The sequence below is a fragment of the Pteropus medius genome, unplaced genomic scaffold (genome assembly GCF_902729225.1).
Source record: "Pteropus medius unplaced genomic scaffold, Ma_sr-lr_union100, whole genome shotgun sequence".
NCBI lineage: Eukaryota > Metazoa > Chordata > Mammalia > Chiroptera > Pteropodidae > Pteropus > Pteropus medius.
In genome coordinates this window covers 23,774,347-23,794,209 of record NW_024349800.1, presented here as the reverse complement: position 1 = coordinate 23,794,209, position 19,863 = coordinate 23,774,347, and the positions used below count along the sequence as shown (strand labels likewise).

Below are 19,863 nucleotides of genomic sequence, written 5' to 3'. Positions count from 1 at the left end.
TTCTCTCAGACCTTTTTTGCAGAGCTAGCTGTATCAATTTTGACAGACCCTGCCCAAATGTCTACCTCCTTAATTAAAAAAAAAATCTTGCCACTTCTTTTTTCCTATCAATTTCTTTCATAAAACTTATCAATATTGAAAACTACATTATATACTTATTTTGGATATTACCCTAAATTCTTTAAGTTCATTTTCTCCAAACAAATCCTCAACATGTTAACTATCATTATCTATCATTCTGTCCTCTCATTTTTTTCGACATTTTAATAATTTTTGCTTATGAATTCCAAATTTTGTTCTCTAGAATTGGTCTTTTCTCTTGAGCTTGCTAAATTATACATTTATTTAGTAAATTGCATTTATCAAGTTCAGGCATTATTGTGAATGCTTTGGTAAGAGAGAAAGGGGACCAAATAACGTGATTAAAATAATCTACTTATCCTTAAGGAATGTTATATAATTGTAGAATGTTATATAACTGTAGAACTATACATGTTTCTAGTAGAATGTTATATAACATTCTAGTAGAATGTTATATAACATTCTACTAGAATGTTATATAATATTCTACTAGAATGTTATATAATTGTAGAAATATACATGTTTCTTAAGCAAGTGATATTAGAGAAGTAAAGGTCATTTCCAAATGTGATAGTCCAGGATGTTTTCATAAATGAGGTAGCATTTCATATAGGCCTTGGAAAATTTTTTGGTTCAGGGTAATGAAAGAGTAGAATCGGATATCTCAAAAGGAAGTGAGCAAATGCATCTAGGCCTCAAGATTTTATTAGTGAATGGTTAGCCCTTTGGTATGGATGGGGCACGGATTCATAAAAAGGAATTGTGAAGATAGAGCCTGAGAGATAATTAAGAGCTATATTTTGAAAGGTGCTTTAAACTGTGGTCAGGGACATAGATTATTTAATGATGAAATATTGAAAAAAAAAAGAGTAGTAGTATTTCACAGGTGACTCACAAGGCTGCTGCAAGCCATCCTTTCAAAGCAGGGATGTGGTAGGGTGTGTGTGTGTGTGCGTGCGTACACACACACACACACACACACACACGCAGGCACCCTGGGAGCCTCTCACTTATCATACATCTCTCAAATATCTTCACTGTTCCAGAATAGAGTCAAACTCAGCAAAGTCATTTTTCCTTGCCGATTCTGCTAAGTCTGTTCTCTTGGCTGTGGTTTTGCTGGATAGTAGGTAGTTACAGTGGGGATCTTGTTCATTCATTCACGCATGTCACTAATTAAATGCCTTAAGGGAGTCATAATTACTCTCATCGTTTGCCAGTGCTTCACTGAATTTCTTTAATTTGACATTCAGAGAAATAGGTAGGTATTACATTCTGTCAACACTCACCATGGGCCTTTACAGTCTCATGAAGTTTTTGGTGCATCTTGTAACTGTTGGTGATTTGTCTATAGCTACTTATATTTCAAGGTTCATAAGAATATGTTGTCACTAGATTTTGTTGTAGATGCTGCCTATGTAAATCTGTCCTACTTGCTCTTTCTGTTCTTGTGAGGGGTTTCAAGGAAATTCAAATCCTACACTGATGCCATCTTTTCTGAATTCTCTGTCAGCACTGATTTTCATAAAAACGGGAAATGACCCAACATTCTTTCCAGCAATAGGATATTGGTTAAACAAATTCTAGTATGTCCATATAATTGAATAATAGCTGGTAAAAAAGGGGGTCAATCTACATATACTCACATAGAGCTTTTCAAAATACCTTGTTAAATTACTTTTAAAAAGCAATTTGGAAAACAGGAAGTAACGAATGACCATATTTTGTTAAAAATATGTAAAAGGGGAAAAGAAAATAGGAGATTCTTTTCCTGGTTGGTGGGATTAGACAACTTTGTTTTCCAAGTTAAACATTTCATCAGTGTTTAAATTTTGTAATATATATGTGTATTATTAACTTTTGTCATCAGAAAGAAGTATATGTTTTAAAAACAATGGTTATACTATAAAATTATAACAAAATTAACACACATAAAATTGTAAATGTAATACATACATACACACACACTCATAAACTGTTAGTATTACTTGCCTCTCAAGAAGACACTGGGTAACTACAGAGCAGCCTTGAGATTAAAACTTTTCACTAGATACTATAACTTTTGAATTCTGAACCATGTGTGTATTCATTATTCAAAAAATAGATGTCTGTTGGGTCCTCTGCTCATTTTTAATTGGATCGTTTTTTTGTTGTTGTTGTTTAGTTGTATGAGTTCATTATATATTTCGGATATTAGCCCCTTATTGGGGGCCTTGTTTGCAAATATCTTCTCCCATTCAGTTGTTTGCCTCTTTGTTTTGTTGATGGTTTCTTTTACTGTGCAGAAGCTTTGTAGAGTTATTGAATCATATACTTGAAACCTATATAATTAACCGATGTCACCTGGATAAATTTATAAAAAATTTTTTTTAATTCCAAAAAAACTCACATGCACACACATTTAAAACATTTAAAATAGGTAATTTAGTAAATGACCAAACTTAAATTGCTTTTTTTTCTAAAAATTTATTAGCATAGGAAATTCTTAAACAGAATAAATGAAACCTCAAGGACATATGAAGAGGAACTGAATTGTCTGGCTTCAGAGTGAGGGCTGGAGGGGCAGCTTCTTCCCAGACAGAAGTGCTGGTAGAGGGCACTGTTCTTTTGTTGAGCCTTCCCCCTTCCCAGTGTGCAGACTCCCACAGGCATCATATCTGAGTCTCCATAAACTTGGCTAACACTGTTCATCCCATCCTGGTGATTCCCTGAGAACCCAGCCCACTGAAGCCACTTCCATTGGCTTTTCCATACAGATGGTCTGTCTTGGCTCATGCTGCGGACTTTCCTAAAACTTCTCAAAGGTTGATAAATCCCAAACAAGTGGCATCTGACCTTGGCATGCCCCGTACTTCTTGCTAGTCATCACCAAGTCTGGTACTAGTGGCAGCTGGCCTCAGTTTGTAGCTTAGTCTTTCCAAGCCTAGCACGGATGGAAAACATCTGCATATTGCTTTGTGGCTCATGCCAGGTGGCCCTGGGCAAGGCACAGGCTGTGGCTGAACTTGGCCTGTGGCCAGGCTCCTCCCAAGGCCAGCACATCCAGTGGCCAGTTCAGACCAAGGCAGAGCACCACCTGGCCACCTCCACAAATGACACACCAAAGGGCAGACCGGGCTGGCACCAGAGCCTTGGTAAAGTGAATCCTGCTCTGTAGGGTCAGCCCTTGCACAAAAGCTCCCCCAGCTCCTCCACTGTAAGCCAGTCCTCACACTCTATAACCCTGAGGGTCATTCTCCACCACCCCCACAATTGGCATGCAAACAACAACCAAGGCTCAACTACAACAGAAGAGCACACAAAACCCACACAAGGGACACACACCTAGAGCACCTGGCTCAAGTGACCAGGGAAACTGTGCCGCTGGGCCCTACAGCATGTCTACTACATAAGGCCACTCTACTAAGACCAGGAGATACAGCAGCTGTATCTCATACATAGAAACAGATATAGGGAGTGTGCCAAAATGGGGAGACAAACATGTCCCAAATGAAAGAACAGAATAAAGCTCCAGAAAAAATAAACAAAATGGAGACAGGAAATCTACCAAATTCAGAGTTCAAAACACTGGTTATAAGGATGCTCAATGATTTCACTGAGAACTTCAGAAGAGAGAAAGGAAACATAAAAATGGAGACAGAAAACTTAAAAAAGAACCAGACAGAAATGGAGAATGCAATAACTGAAATTAACCCATTTCTCATTTGCCCTGAGAATACTTGCTGGTGGCGCTTTACGGCTGCAGTGTTTACCCTGAGATAACTCATAGATTACAGTCTTAAACTTACCCCCAAAGTTTGCCATGAAATATCTCACTTTTATTATTTTCATATCACTCTAGTATCTCAATAGTCTTTGGAAACAAATGACATTCTATCTATGGCATTGTTTTTAGTAGCTGTATTTCCATTTACATAATATAATAATTCTCGATTGCTGATGATGTCAAATTCTGGAAAACACAACATTCCTATGTTTGATGTTAATATCGTTCTTGAACAGTTAGCCCAAGATTCATTTGATAAATCCGATTTATGTATACATTTCTGTTACATCAGGATTACAGACAAGTCCTGTTTGGAAATAACTCCAAGAACAGTTTTATATTTTATTTTCACATTGAAAAGCAGTCAGATTTGCTTCAGCCTCAAAGGGTGTGTTTATGTAAAATTAACACTGGCAGCTAGCTACCCTTGTTTTTTCTAAATGGAAAATGGATTAAGAATACATTAAAGGTAATCAGTAGTAGATTATATGAAGCAGAGGATCGAATCAGCGATTTAGAAGTAAGGTAGCAGATAACACCCAATCAGAACAGCAAGAAGAAAAAATCCAAAACTATGAGGATAGTTTAAGGGGCCTCTGGGACAATATCAATCATACCAACATTTGCATCCTAGGGGAACCAGAAAAGAGGGTAAGGAACTGAAAACCTATTTCAAGAAATAATGATGGAAAACTCCCCTAACCTGGTGAAGGAAATAGAAATACAAGCCCAGGAAGTGCAGAGAGTCCCAAACAAAAGGAACCCAGAGAGGCCACATACCAAGACACATAATTAAAATGCCAATCCATAAAACAAGAACTAAAATAATCTGTTAGAACAAAGGTCACCAAACTATGGCTAGGCCAAATCCAGTCTGCTGCCTGTTTTTCTGCAGCTGTAAGTTAAGAATGATTTTACATTTTTAACAGTTGTGAAAAAGGCAAAAGAATATTTTGTGACATGTGAACATCATATGAAATTCATATTTCAGTGTTCATAAATAAAGTTTTATTGGAACTCAACTTTTATCATTTACAATTGTCTGTGGCTGCTTTTGCACAAGGGCAGAGTTGAGTAGTTGTACCAGAAACAGTATAGACCACAAAGTCTAAAGTATTTACTATCTGGCCCTTTACAGAAAATAATTTGCCCACCTCTGCTTTAGAATACTTTATTAACCAAGAAAACTTGGGCCATCAGAATCATAGGCTTCAAATCATCTCTCCAGTTTCATTTTGGTTCTGACAGAATAATTAACACAACTTGTTTGATCCTCAATTAGTAGTTTTTCATTCATGACTTAGACTTTTGAGATCAACAAATAAAGTATTTGAAATAGTTTTCTTTTTCCTAAACTAAAACCTTACCTTACAGCTGTCATCCTAGAGAATAAAAGGGAAGACTAACATATCATTTTGTGCTGGGCCACATAATTAAAGGACAAGTGCACACATTGATAGGTTTAGATGAAAAGTGACTGAAATTTGAACTGTTAGCTTTCCCTTGTTACTTCAAAACTAGTTTAAGCTTTAAACATCAACTTACAGGTGTTTATCTTTTCTTACTTGTCACATAAATAGACTTCCTGAGACATAGTTTTGTGGTTTGATCCACCTCAAAAAGAAAACCTCAAGAATTCTACAATTTAATCTACAGATAAAGACTAGACTACCTAATGTCCCTTAAGGTTGCCTCCATCCATTGACATATCCTTCATATGCATTCAGATATGAAAAAATAAAAGTGCCACTACTGAATACTAAGTTACTGAGCAACTACTCAGAAAGGTCTTTACCTCCAAGTTTGAGCACTGACCAGAATTCAATTTAGTAATTCATGGTAAAAGAATTAAAACCTTTAATACTTATCTAAAAGCTAGACATTTGAATTATCTTATTGAAATTAGACCACAAAAGTTATTTTGTTGCAAGTAAGATTTTGATCTGGGAAGAAAGAGGGGATGAGGGATTTTCATTGACTATATTGTACTTTTCTGTACAATTTGAATTTTTTTGATGAGCTCACATTACTTTTATTATTAAGATATTCAGGAAAGAATATTTAGAATATTTAGAATATTACTAGTTAGAAGTCAATAAACTAATTTTTATTTTTATCCCTATTTCAGTCCAAAATTGTACAGTTATTAGAAAAGTATGTGGAAATATATTTGTTTCTGCATTTATTTCAATTTTTTAATGTAAAATTAAGCATTTGTCATAAAATACAGCATGCTTTATGACATGGATTGTTCCATAGTTCTTTATAAAGATAGTAAAGGTCTACAATGAAGTTTTTGGTTTTAATAATAATTTTAATTCAGTATATATATATGTGTGTATATATATATAGTTATACTAAAACACATTGTTAATAAGATCTTTTAAAATACTAGTTCAAAACCTGCCAACAATTAATAAAATTACTTTTTTGTTCTCAGTGTGAAATAGTTGCTGAAATAATGAAGGCTGAATTGGCTAATTGTGATGTTTAAATATACAACTTACACACATGTGTAGTGTCATAAATCTTCTTTGCATTGCTCTTTACTATTTGGGTTTATTTAGTTTTTTTTTTCCAGATGGACACTTTTATGAGCCAAAACGTAGGAGCATTTTCTGAATTTACCTTTAGGCATTTAAGACAAAAAAAGTAGCAGTATTATAACCTGACTCGTTTAAATATCCCTATGCTACTCTGAATGACAGTTTACAATTTACAAGTAGGGTGTGCCTAATAAAGTCACTGAAGCAGACATAAGCATAGGTTTTCCCTTATATACACTCCTGGACTGTCAGTCACACATCCCAAATGCTTCGTTGCACAGGCATGCCAATAACTAAAACCACATTTTATCATTTTTGTACTCAGTGGCTTTAAAAAGGCCATATAACCCTATCAGTGTCTGAAAACCCCAGATTAAAGTTGAAGTTCTCAAACAAACTTCTATTCCATATCAAAGAGTAAAATTTCCTTGCAATTGATATAAAGTATTATAAGGATGATGAAAATTATAATTTAACAAAACTGTTAAAACTTTGGTTTTAAAGTACCTGTTCTGCTTTGTTTTCAACATTTTCTGTGCGGTAACTTTTATATATCTAGAAGATGTTAATACAGATGAGTTAAATACGTATATTGTCTTCAGTCGTTTAATGCATATTTTATACGTGTTTAGATCTAGTAAAAACAAAACAAACAACAGGAACTAAAAACCATATGGCTATACTACATCCCCTTCCTCTGATGCCCTGAGCATGGCATCCTTAGTAATTTTTTCTTGTTTATATATTATCTGTCTATATTCTATCTTTTGTGTGGTAACCTGGTATATAGTATTAATTTAAAGGTATATATTAGGGTAGTAGAAGCAGGGTTTTAAGGTAATAAAAGTTCTACATGTGGTTTAGCATTTTCTAGTTTTAGAAAATTGTTTCCTATTATAGCAGATTTCAAAACTAGACATGAGATTGTTGGGAGATTGTTATTTTTTGCATACTTTCTGTGATTGGAGCATGGGGTGAGACAATAACTTGAAAAGTGTAGGGAGAAGCAGAAGACTGGGTGAATCTGACTGAACATGTACAACTCTAGAAGTCTCTAGGATAATTTTAGCTAAAATAGATAGTATGGATGTGTCCTGGAGGAAAATGGTGTTTCTAACTTTATGTCTCTTGATGACTGTTGTCTATTGCTCAGTGCATTAGAATGTTTTCTCTTAGTTTTTTTTTAGATTTCTTAGTCTGAAGTCCTTCCTAACTAATGATTGGTGAGGGTTTGTGAAGTTACCCAGTGGTGCAGAGAAAAAGCAGGTGTGGAAGTTAAAATTATTGGGCAGTGATATTCTGTAAATGAATGTAAATTATTATTTATTGGCTATAGTAGCTCTCCAGTTCAGGACTAATGTTTGAGTTATTTTTTTAGATACACAGAACAAAGTGTACTGGCAAATGATTTCCCCATCTCCTGGTCTATATCTTTAGGGGCTTGTCTCTAAAAGGTTCTTGTTTAGGTCAGACATTGCTATTTGTACATGCCCACTTGTTTGTTCCTAATTGTCTCAGTTAAGTAAAACTATATGGAGAACTTATGATCAGAACTCAAGCAAAGCCTTGTACTTTTTTGAGAAGGTTCATTAAACAGGGCAATGAAGTTAGAAAAATGGGAGATGAAATAACCTGTTAATCCTAGAACAGTTTAAATATCTTTGATGAAGGAGTGTGGGTTGTCCCACTTGGGGTTGGATCCTTTTCCATGGTTGGATAGAACATTGCTTAGGAGAGTCAACTTCAGGCTCTCAGAGATGCATTCTTAGGGGTTGGTCCAGTGGTGATAGTCTTGCAGGCTGAAATGCCAAAGCTGAATTGCTTTGCCTGGACAGAGACTCATATAAAGTTGAAAGAATAAAAAAGCTAAGGATAAAAAAATCAAAATTTCATCCATTTATAAGATTACTCCTGATACAAAAGGTCAACCTTTGGAATCTGGCTGAAGCTTGCATGAGCTGAAGGACATCACAAGTTACTTTTAGCTTAATGTCTGGAAGGCTCTTCCACTTAAAAATTCTACTCTTTTAGCACCAAGACTCACTCTGGTGGCAGCTGGCCTTGGTTTCTGGTGTGGTTTCTCGAGGCAACTATAAGCACAATATCTGTGGACTGCTTGCTGAATCTTAATGGGTGGTCCCAGAGGGGCACAGGCTGGGGCTAAACTTGGTCTGCAGCTGAACTCCTTCCAGGACTGTGCCACTATACCAAGCTGCGCTAAATAAGACCAGGAGACTTATGAGCTTTGCTTAGTACATAGAAACAGACACAGAAATTTAGCCAAAATGGGAAGACAAAGAAGCAGAAACCATAAGAGAGAATGGAACAGAGAGCTAGGAATAATGGAGTCAAGCAATCTAACAGAGGCAGAGTTCAAAACATTGGTCATAAAGATGCTCAATGAACTTAGGGAAAGTGTAGATGAATTCTGTGAGAATTTTAACAAAGAGATAAAAATCATAAAAATGGAAATGGGAATTATAAAAAGGAATCAGTCAGAGATGAAGAACACACTATCTGAGATGAAGAGTATATTAGAGGGAATAAACAGAGTGGATGGATAAAGAAGAGGATCGAACCACCGATACAGAGGATGGGGAAGCCAATGACACTCAATCAGAATGGCAGGAAAAAGGCAAGACTATAATAATAATTTAAGGAACATATGGGACACTATTAAATGTAAAAATGTCTGTGTCATAGGGGTACCTGAAGGAAAACAAGAAGCTGAAGAGCTATCTGAAGAAATAATGATGTGAAACTTCCCTAACCTGGTGAAGGAAAATGACATACAACCTTAGGAAGCTCAGAGAGTCCCAAGAAAGAGGAACCCAAAGAGGCCCACACCAAGACACATCATAATTAAAATGTCAAAGGTCAAATACAAAGAATTTTAAAAGCAGCAAGCAAAAAGCAGTTAGTTACCTACAAGGGCACACCGATAATAATGGCAGCTGATTTCTCAAAAGAAACTATGCAGGACAGAAGGGCTTGGAACAAAATATTCAATGTTATGAAAACTCTGGACCTACAGCCAAGAATATTTTATCCAGCAAAGCTATCATTTAGAGTCAAAGGACAGATAAAGAGCTTCTCAGACAAAAATAAGCTAAAGGAATTTATCAACACCAAGCTGGTATTACCGGAAATGTTGGAAGGACTTCTTTAAGAAGAAAAAACATGTATCAAAAACATAAATAAAGAATGGTAATAACTACATTCCTATCAACAAGTACCTCAAATGGAAAATAGTTAAATGTTTCAACCAAAAGACAGAGTGGCTAAATGGATAGGAAAACAAGACCCCTACATATATTGCCTACAAGAGACTCACTACAGATTAAAAGACACACACAGACTAAAAGGAAGAGGATGGAAGAAGATATTGCCGTGATGGACCTAGAGGGTATAGTGCTGAATGAAATAAGTCAGATAAAGATAAATATCACATCATTTCATATACATGTGGAACCTAAAGAACAAAATAACAAAAATGGAAATATACTCCTAGATACAGAGAATATTTTGAGGGAGAGGGGTTGGTGGGGATGGTGAAAAAGGGCAAAGGGATCAAGAAGTACAAATGGATAGTTACAAAATAAACATAGAGATATAAAGTGTAACAAGGAAAATAATAATGTAATAAATATGTAAGGGGTACTAGATTTAGTGAGGTGATTACTTTGCGAGTTATATAGATATGCTGTACAACTGAAAGTAATATATGCCAACTATAATTGGAAAAAACCTCACTGAATTGTATAATGTAAATACAAGCAACTAATTGTCTTTTATATTTCAGTAAAGCTGGAAAAAATAAAAATAAGGATATATATAAAAGGGAAAAAAATTCTACTCTTTAAAGTCTAGCTTCTTTAAGATTCAGACCATTAGAGCTGTACGATATTGGCATAGTAGGAATTTCCTTGCCTTTTTTTTTATTTTTAAAAGACATTCAAGAACTGAAGTTCTTATATAGGATGGCCACAGATCAGGAGTGTGAGAACAAGAGTCTCTAGCCTGTATAATGACTGCATTCTTTGGCATGCTAAGTATCAAGTCTTTTTACTTGCAGCTCTAGTGACAAGGTAACTCCTTTTGACTCCTGGTCTGAGAAGACGTGAGAGGAGGCAGCGAATTACGCCAGAATTCTAGGAGTGAATAGAGTAGATGGCACACCCAGCTATGTATATATACATACATGTTCATTATCTATGAATTTTATCTTAGCAAGGTAAAATTGATGTCATATATGTCTTAAAAAGAGGAAAAAGTCTAACAAGGTAAACAACAGCTGATCTCACTTATAAAGCTTAAGAAAAATATGGGGAAGTGGCCCTCAACAAACTAATCATCTATTTGGGCAATATAAAATGGATATATTCTTTAATTCTTTTCATTGTTAAACAAAAACAAGAAATGACTATATTTGTACTAAATATAAATATGTCTAAATATAGGAAACCTTAAATAATAGATGAGAAAACTAGGAATTCCTATTTTAGGGAAACAACACATCTGCCATTGATAATGTTCATGAATTATATTCATACCTATTCTATTCATTTAGACTAAATTGTGCAATGAATTTATCACTATTCAGATAATTTCTGATAGAAAAATGAAAATCAGCAAAGATCTAGATTTTCCATTAACCTAACGATATTATCAGAGAATGTTTTACCATCTTCCTCTGTGAATATTTCTAGATAGCATATTGTCTAGTTTTGAAAATCTGAGTAACACTCACAAAACTAGCAATGTAAAGAATAGACAGTATTACTACAGTTATATGAAGGCTTCCTGGAAAAGAGAACCTGAACAGTAATAGTCTAGTTTCTGCTTCCCTGTAGAGTTTACAAGAGCCCCATTTAGGGAAGTCAGTGGGCCAGGTTTGAGTGAATTCTGTGAAACTCAAAACTTATTAGCTCCACATAGGATAATTCGAGGGAGGGAGGAGGAAAGCATGTGCTGGGGAACCCAAGATTATAGTATCTTTGTAGATGTTACAGGTCTTCCTTCATTACTAGTCTGATTATTTTGAAATCTCTTGCCTGGAAGTTATGCCCTGACTGCCAGTATTCTGGGAACCAAAAAGGGAAAGAAGACCAATATCTTAGCATTTCTCATTTGGTTGCACACAATCACTTAATTTTCCTGTTTCTGACATGGTACCCACCTTTGTGTCTCTCTTTTTACCCTCTTCAGAGAATGAACCCCAAGGAAATAAACATCCAGTCTTCTGCTAGGGTGGACAAGGTCAGTTACCCAGGAGAATAGAGAGCAAACTGCCTCCTAAAGAGGTTTCCTCCTATTGTCTTTTGTATTCCTCCTTCTCTACCCGAATTTCATAGTTATCTGTTACTGTCTTTTCTTTAACATTTTGAGGATTCTCCAGTATAATTCGAGAAGTCTAGTAAGTAAATTATTTTTTTTATGAAGTTTGTAAGCATTGTTCCACTGTTGTCTTGCTTCCAATGTTGCTGTTGAAAAGTTCAAAGTCATTTAATCCTTTGGATTTGTATAGTTTGGCTTCATTCTCAGCCTTCCCCACTGCTAGGTTCTTTCTCAGATTTCTCAGGTAACCACCCTTCCCTTTACTTCCTCCTCATTGTAGATTTGGGAGAGAGCAAAGTGAGATGCGTATAGCCTGAAATATTCTAGGGCTTTTAAAAAATTCTTAAGTGAGTTCATTCATAATTCTGCCTTTCCTGCCTTCCCACTGAAGAAAAGATCTTCAAAATTGTATCATTACAGATTAATCATTTAGAATTATTTTAAATACTTGCCTACCTGGATATTGGAAAGGGTGGTACCAGATTGTGGAACTAGTACTTCAGGGTATTTGAAAACAAGAGTTGCTGCATTTTTCAATATGATATTATTAACAAAAAAATACTTTTAAGTGGAAAGAGCAAGTCTCAAACTAGAAATACAAAATTTTGAAGATTCCACAACTCAGAACATTTTACATCTTCTCAAATAGTTCAGTTTTCAAGTGAGACTCTACATCTATGTAACATTTTGTGTTGTTTTTGAGATATTAAAATAGATTTTTTTCCTTTGAATAAAATATCTGTTTCAAAATGCCATATAAATAGTCAAAGGAATGCATATTGGAGATTCCTTTATTCTATCTAGACTTTGATTAGTAGTCAAGGCTGTACTTGCCTAGCAAACTCTACTAATGGGATCACAATGGGGGGCTGTCATATAATGAAGAGAATTTCACCAAAACCTATAGATAAGAAATATTTTTGTAGACATATTGTATGCTTCGACAGAAATAAGTTGCAGGTTTTAAATGAAATATAATTTCCTTTGAGGAGTTAAGCCAAATTGTTCATTTTTTATTTAAAAAAAGTTCCTACTTCATGATCATTATGCTATGATTTTTTCTCTTGATTATTTTTAATATTATGAAGGGTACCAATATCCCTTCCCTTTGATGTATAGGAAAACTAAGACATACAATATTAATTTTTTGGTTATATATTAAAATTTAACAGAGACACCCATGTAATAAAGTTTAATAATGCTTAATGTATTATTATGGGCCAGGTTAAAAAGAAATCACTTTTCCTGACCTCTCTCCCCTCTCCCCTTGCCAGCATTTGGCATTATCACAGTTTTTTAAACTTTAGTTCTAATATGTGTTTAGTAATATATCATTATGGTCTTAGTTTGCATTTTCCTAATGGCTAGGGATGTTGAATATCTTTTCATGTGCTTATTTGCCATCCTATACCCTCTTCAGTGAAATGTCAGATATGTTTTTTGCAAATATTTTCTCACAATCTGAAGTTTGCTTTTTCATTTTGTTGATTTCCTTTGCTGTACAGAAGCTTTTTAGTTTGATGTAATCTTATTTATTCTTGCTTTTGTTTCCTTAACTTTTAGTTTTAAATCCAAAAAAATCGCCAAGACTATGTCAAGGTGCTTATCACTTATGTTTTCTTCTAGGAGTTTTGTGGTTTCAGGTCTTATGGTTAAGTCTTTAATCTATTTTGAGTTAATTTTTGTGTATGGTATAAGACAGTGGTCCAGTTTCATTCTTTTGCATGTGGCTGTCCAGTTGTCCTGACACCATTTATTGAAGAGACTATAATATGCAATAGAGTTTGAAATCAGGAAATGTGATGCCTACAGCTTTCTTCTTTCTCAAAACTGCTTTGGCTATTTGGGATCTTTTGTAATTCATATAAATTTTAGTATTTTTTGTTCTGTTTCTGAAAAATGTTATAGGACATTTGATAGGGATTTTATTGAATTTATCGATTGAATTTATCGATTGATTTGGGCATATGGACATTTTAATTTAATTCTTCCAATCCATGAGCATGGTATATCTTTCTTTTTATTTGCGTCATCTTCAATGTCTTTCATTAATGTTTTATAGTTTTCAGTGTCCCAGTCTTTCATCTCTGTCGTTAACTTTATTTCTAGGTATTTAATTATTTTTGCTGCATTGTCAGTGGGATTGTTTTCTTAATATCTCTTTCTGCTAGTTCAATATCAGTGTATAGAAATGCAGCAGATTTTCGTATATTGATTTCGTATCCTGAAACTTTACTGAATTCATTTATTATTTCTCACAGTTTTTTGGTGGAGTCCTTAGGGTTTTCTACATATGATGAAATGTCAGGTCATTAGTGAAAAGTGACAGTTTTACTTTTTCCTTGCCTAATTACTTTGGCTAGAATCTCTAATACTGTGTTGAACAAAAGTGGTGAGAGTGGGCATCCTGTTTTGTTCTTGATCTCAGAAGAAAATCTTTCAGCTTTTCACCATTGAGTATGATATTGGGTGTGGACTTGTCATATATGGCCTTTATATGTTGAGATATATTCCCTCTATATCCATTTTGTTGAGAGTTTTTATCACAAATTTATGCTCAAATGCTTTTTCTACATCTGTTGAGATGATTTTTATCCTTCATCTTGTTAATTTGGTGTATCACATTGATTGGTGTGTGGATATTGAACCATCCTTGCATCTCTGAAATAAACCGCATTCTGTTTTCATGGTGTATGATCCTTTCAATGAATTGTTGAATTTGGTTTGTTAAAATTTTCTTGAGGATTTTTGCATCTGTGTTCAGCAGGGATATTGGCCTGTAACCTTCTTTTCTTGTAGTGTCCCTTTCTGATTTTCTTATCAAGATAATGCTGTCCTCATAAAATGAGTTTGGAAATATTCTCTACTCTTCTATTTTTTGGAAGAGTTTGAGGAGGATTGGTATTAATTCTTCTTTGAACGTTTGGTGGAATTCACCATGTAGCCATAAAGGCCCTGGACTTTTGTTTGTTGGAACGTTTTTGATTACTGATACAACATTCTTACTAGTAATCCTTCTGTTCAGATTATCTATTTCTTCATGACTCTGTCTGGTAGGTATATGTTTCTAGGAATTTATTCATTTCTTCTAGGTTTCCCAATTTGTTAGCATGTTTAAGATTTTAATTGGGATTGTATTTCACTATAGATCAGTTTGGGGAATACATGCGTTTGAATATAAGCATGACCTCAGTGCTTACTGAATTGTGCCATAGACTGTTGTGATTTTTTTCATATTTTTGATTTTTTCTATTTCACTTATGCTTACACTAGTTATTTCTAATAACAATCATGAGCTTTTTCTGCTATGATCAGAAAAAAATCAAGCTTGTAAGCTTTGCATTCTTATAAGTAATAAGTTCTGCATGAATAAAATGCATAGGTATTTTAGTGCATGGATTTATGATATATGTTTTGGCTATTTGGAATTCTTTCTTGTTTTCTGGTATGGCCAGATAAATGATCATTTAAAAAAATGAGCTAATGCTGTATATTATGGTTATTTTACTAGATTTTATATTGCCTATTAAAGTACAATAGCTACAGAATTTACAAATCATATATTATAAGGATAATTATAATCTTGCACAGCATGTCACTGACCCATGTACTAAAAACTGGCGAATTGTATGCTTTAAAATGGTTTAAATTGTTAACTTTATATAAATTTTGTCTCAACAAAAAGTCACTGACTCTATGTTCAATACAAATTATTTAAAAAATTACTTGAAAGATAAAAGAAAATCTATAAAGTATTTTAAAATTGAATTTTGCTTTCATGTAGGATGGAAGAATTTGTGGAACATCAGTATTCCCTCTGAGAAAGAAATCTGGATAGTTTAAAAAAATTTATTTGTTCAATTTTAAATGTGTATGTGTTCTTTTCAATATTCCAAGGGATGTCTCTCCAATAAGTCTTTATTAGCTCTATATTTGCATAATAAAGTAATCAAATCTGTCAAAATTTTAGAATAGGATGTTTTCATCCTATTCTAATCAGTAAAACAAAGGTTAAAATAGGTGGGAGGTTTAAATATGAGCCCTTCAAAAATTATCAATTGAACTATACATGGGGCAACCAAATCAGTAAAACAAAGGTTAAAATAGGTGGGAGATTTAAATATGAGCCCTTCAAAAATTATCAATTGAACTATACATGGGGCAACCAATTTAAAAGACATCTGTGGTGACCATTGTTAACAATACCAAACTATTTATTTGAAAGTTGCTAAGAGAATAGATAACAGGAAAAAAAAAAAGACTGTACTCTACAGATCTTTAAAATACTATTTGTTTTCAAGATTTCTTGAAATTCCCGACCTAAGTTATCTTTGTGATATGTCACACTCTGTCACATCAAGTTACCTTACATTGAATGAACATAAAAAGGTTATGAATTTAGCATGCATACCAACTGACATAAAAATATTTGCCAGCTATTTCTTCTGCTTAAATGAATGCTTTCAAAATACCTAGATTATTAGCTTGGAAAAACTACATTTTATAAAAAATAATAAAATAGTCATTTCTATACATTTTTATAGTGTATACATTTATGCATACCTCTAATTCTAAATAAGAGTTTTACTAGAAATAACATGTTTCTCTTTCACATTTTGTCTTCTCTTTTGCCCTTGCATATATTTGTATGTGCACAAACTTGTTTTACTTCCTTTTTAGAAGGCAGTCTTACCAGGAACATGGTAACTATCTAGCACAAATGGAATTTAGCCAGAAAATAAAAAGGAATGAATTGAATTTTGAAATAAAATTTGCCCTGGAAATATTTATGGTGCTCAGGTTAATATTACCATTTGTTATGAAAAAGTGTAATGAATGTCTAAACAGTTATTTCTGATTACTAAGGCAACATGAAATGAGTTTTTAAGGATATTCAGGTAATGTAGAAAAAAAAGAATTCTTCTGACTGAGGAAAAGTAATCACTTTTCACACACACTCAATAGTCTCCATTAATGTAAATTATTTAGTTACATAAAACAAATGTACTAAATTTTTAGTCCTCAATCTCATACTTTGTTATTATAAATATAGCTTTAAATAAAAATACTCATTGAATGAACAAGTCAGTTTCCTTTAATTCTGGAGGAACTGCAGCACTTTACCATTTAATAAGTGAAGGAACTGTTTAGCTCAAAGTCCAAGTTAAAGAAATTTAGTTCCACATTACTATTATAACTCACCAGCTTACCACTCCAAGGCGTTAGAGATTGTATAAGACAGTGCTCAAAGCAACTTTCCTACAGTGTGCTATGAAAATGGTGTAAGAATGTACTTTTGGTACTGTATAATATGGTAAACAAAGATGCCAAAGAAAACTTTTCTTTCTTTTTTTATTTTTTTAAAGTTCAAAAGACAAACAAGTGAATGAAACCAAAAAGCAAAACAACTAGAAAAATAAATAACAATGTTGAGTAGCAGAAAATACGGGAAATAGCAGTGGACTTGAAATAAAAAAGCAGAATAGCAAAGTGAGTCAGAGTATGAGATTTGGAGTCAAGCAGGAATGGTTTTAAATTCTGCCTCTGACATGTTGATTTTGTATCCTTATTTATAAACGAGAAAACTAATACTTAACTCTTATGATTATAAATATGAAACGTGACATTAATTGCAGAGCTTAGCACCATGCCTGGCAAATATATAGCAAAACAGCAAAATAGTAAATAGCAGCTTTTTTTATTTTTAATGAAGATTGGTACCTTTTTTTATTTTTAATGAAGATTGGTACCAAAATAGTAAATAGCAGCTTTTTTTATTTTTAATGAAGATTGGTACTATTTTCTTACCTAATAATATTTTTTGATTCAGCATAGTAGAGAAGTTAAGAACATATGTTTTGAGGGAAAAAAAGACCTGTAATAATTTTCTGCATCATAGATTTTCATCCGTAAAATGGATATGTTTGTGAGATGTTGTGACTATTAAATGAGGTAATGCACAGCGTTCGACATATTCTCCAACATATAGTTAGCACTTGATAAATGGTGGCTAAAAACATAAGACCTGGATTCTGGCTCTAGCGCTTGCAATGGTCACCATGTAACTTAGAGTAAGTCACTCAGCCTTTCTGAATTTCATGCAAAAAATGAGCATAACAACACCTTTCCTGTTTATCTAGGCTTGTTGAGATAAAATGGTACAGGTAAGCACTTTGAAAACTGTAAAGCCAATAAAAATCGACAGTATTAATTATGGTTCTGATGGCAGTTTTAGAGATTAAGTACCACAAAAGTGGGGTTTAAAAATCTTTTATACAATCAAGAAAGCTGTACTTGACTTTTGTTAGTTTTGCAGACCATACACCAGTGATGGACGTTACAAAAACATTATTTTTCTCAGTTGAGATTATATTATTATGGTACTAAGGATCAGAAAAGTTACTAAATATGAATATTTTGATCACTCAGGAATAAGATAACACTTGAATTTATGTACATTGTAGTATAGAGTGTATGACAAGTGTTTTGAAGGTTTTCGTTGAGCAGAAAGGCCTTCTTTGGCAAAAGGAATGCACTCTTAACAGGAATGATATATTATTATGTTAGATTAATTACAATTTGTAAAGCCCTTTAAAAATGAAAAACACTCTATAAATGCTTAGCATTTATTGATGCTACCACATAACAAGGTTAAGCTCTTAAATGCAACTACTGCTTGATGAATTAGTTGTTAAATAACATGACATACCAAAAAGGGAGCGGCTGTATCAGTGAATGATTTCATGATTATAGCAATCAGGAGAACTTATATATTATAACTATTTTTATGCAATTTTAATATTTTTTATATTATGTGCACATATTTTATTATTAAACCATTATTCTTCTAAGGTTGTTACTGTCTCAGACAATTGAGAGACTGAAAAGTGAAATAACTAATTTGAATCTATGCTTCAAGCTGGAACAGATTAAAGCCTAAGCTCTGGGAAACTCCTAAAGTACTGAGGCTGGAGGGCCATAGCGTCCAGGATGGTAGCCAGTGTGTGGCTGCTGAACTATTGAAACACGGCTAGTATGACTGAGGAACTAATTTTTACATTTTATATAATTTTAAATAATTTAAATTAAAAAACTGATATTGTTTAGTAATTATAAAACATTTAAGAACATTTGGACCAACCTGAATACCCAGGAGCACTTATTCAACTGTACATTTTATGAAATCTAAAGTATTTCCAGTGAAAATTTAACATCTGATTTGAGATGTACTTTAAAATGTAGTAGCAATTCTAAAGTTATGTATATGAATTGCATTGTATTTCTGTTGGACAACACTGCCATACAGGTTCAAAGATATGTAATAAATTATATATGAAATGCACCCTACTCCCTATTTTGTCCTCCCAATTTAATTATAGGAAGTTGAAGAAAATGAGAATGTTAAAAAATCAATTCTGGTAGTTGTAGAATCAGGAACAGTTATAGGTCTTTTCTTGATATATGGAGACTTGGCCTTCAGGAACCATAACCTGGGATTATCAAAACAAAAGTAAGAAAAAAACCAAAAAACCAATTTGCTGATTTCTGTGATGTAAATACTCCTACCCTGGTTAATTTTGAGCTAACATGACCTCACTGAATGTGAAATTAGGAAGCAATATATTCATTTGGCACTTGCAGGCCATAGAAGCCAGCCCTGGTACATCACTGGAACACTCTGAGTTCCTGACATCTGTATTTCTTGAAAATTATGAATATATGTGGTGGGAGCTGAAATAGATTAGTTTTAAACTAAATTCTGTCCCATAACAAATTATGGTATGATTAGATCTAGAATGTAGAGCGTTTTATTTTCTTTAAGTCTTTGGAAACTTGGGTGACTATAAAAGCCCTGATGCTTCCCTGATCCCCTTTGAGAATATAAATTAATAGTAATATGAAGCCATTTTTAAAGTTTAAAATGGTTAAAAACAGGTAAATATACTAAACTTCTATAAAGTAGATGTATGATTTAAACTCACAAATAACAAAGACGTTTTTTGTGACTAGAGTTTGCCCGGAGACATGGTAAGGATATAGGAAGATTACCTTCAGAATTTATATAAATTCTGAGATGTTATATAGAGAAATTTATACCTGTAAAATATCTATAAGAGGTCCAAATTTAGTTCT

General features: G+C 33.5%; 1 protein-coding gene across 8 annotated transcripts in view; it reads right to left on the bottom strand.

The window, feature by feature from the left end:
• Positions 1–19,863, bottom strand: part of WDPCP (WD repeat containing planar cell polarity effector) — a 331,453-nt gene that overhangs the window by 87,380 nt on the left and 224,210 nt on the right. Inside the window, exon 15 of one of the 8 annotated variants that reach the window (XM_039887013.1) lies at positions 7,533–8,231. The exons of 6 other annotated variants lie outside the window; for them this stretch is intronic. In XM_039887013.1, coding sequence (XP_039742947.1) covers positions 8,137–8,231 — 95 coding nt within the window. In that variant the 3' untranslated portion in view covers positions 7,533–8,136. Of the gene's footprint in view, positions 1–7,532; positions 8,232–18,342; positions 19,221–19,863 lie in introns of those variants that run through there. One more of the 8 variants, XM_039887016.1, reaches the window with a different exon arrangement.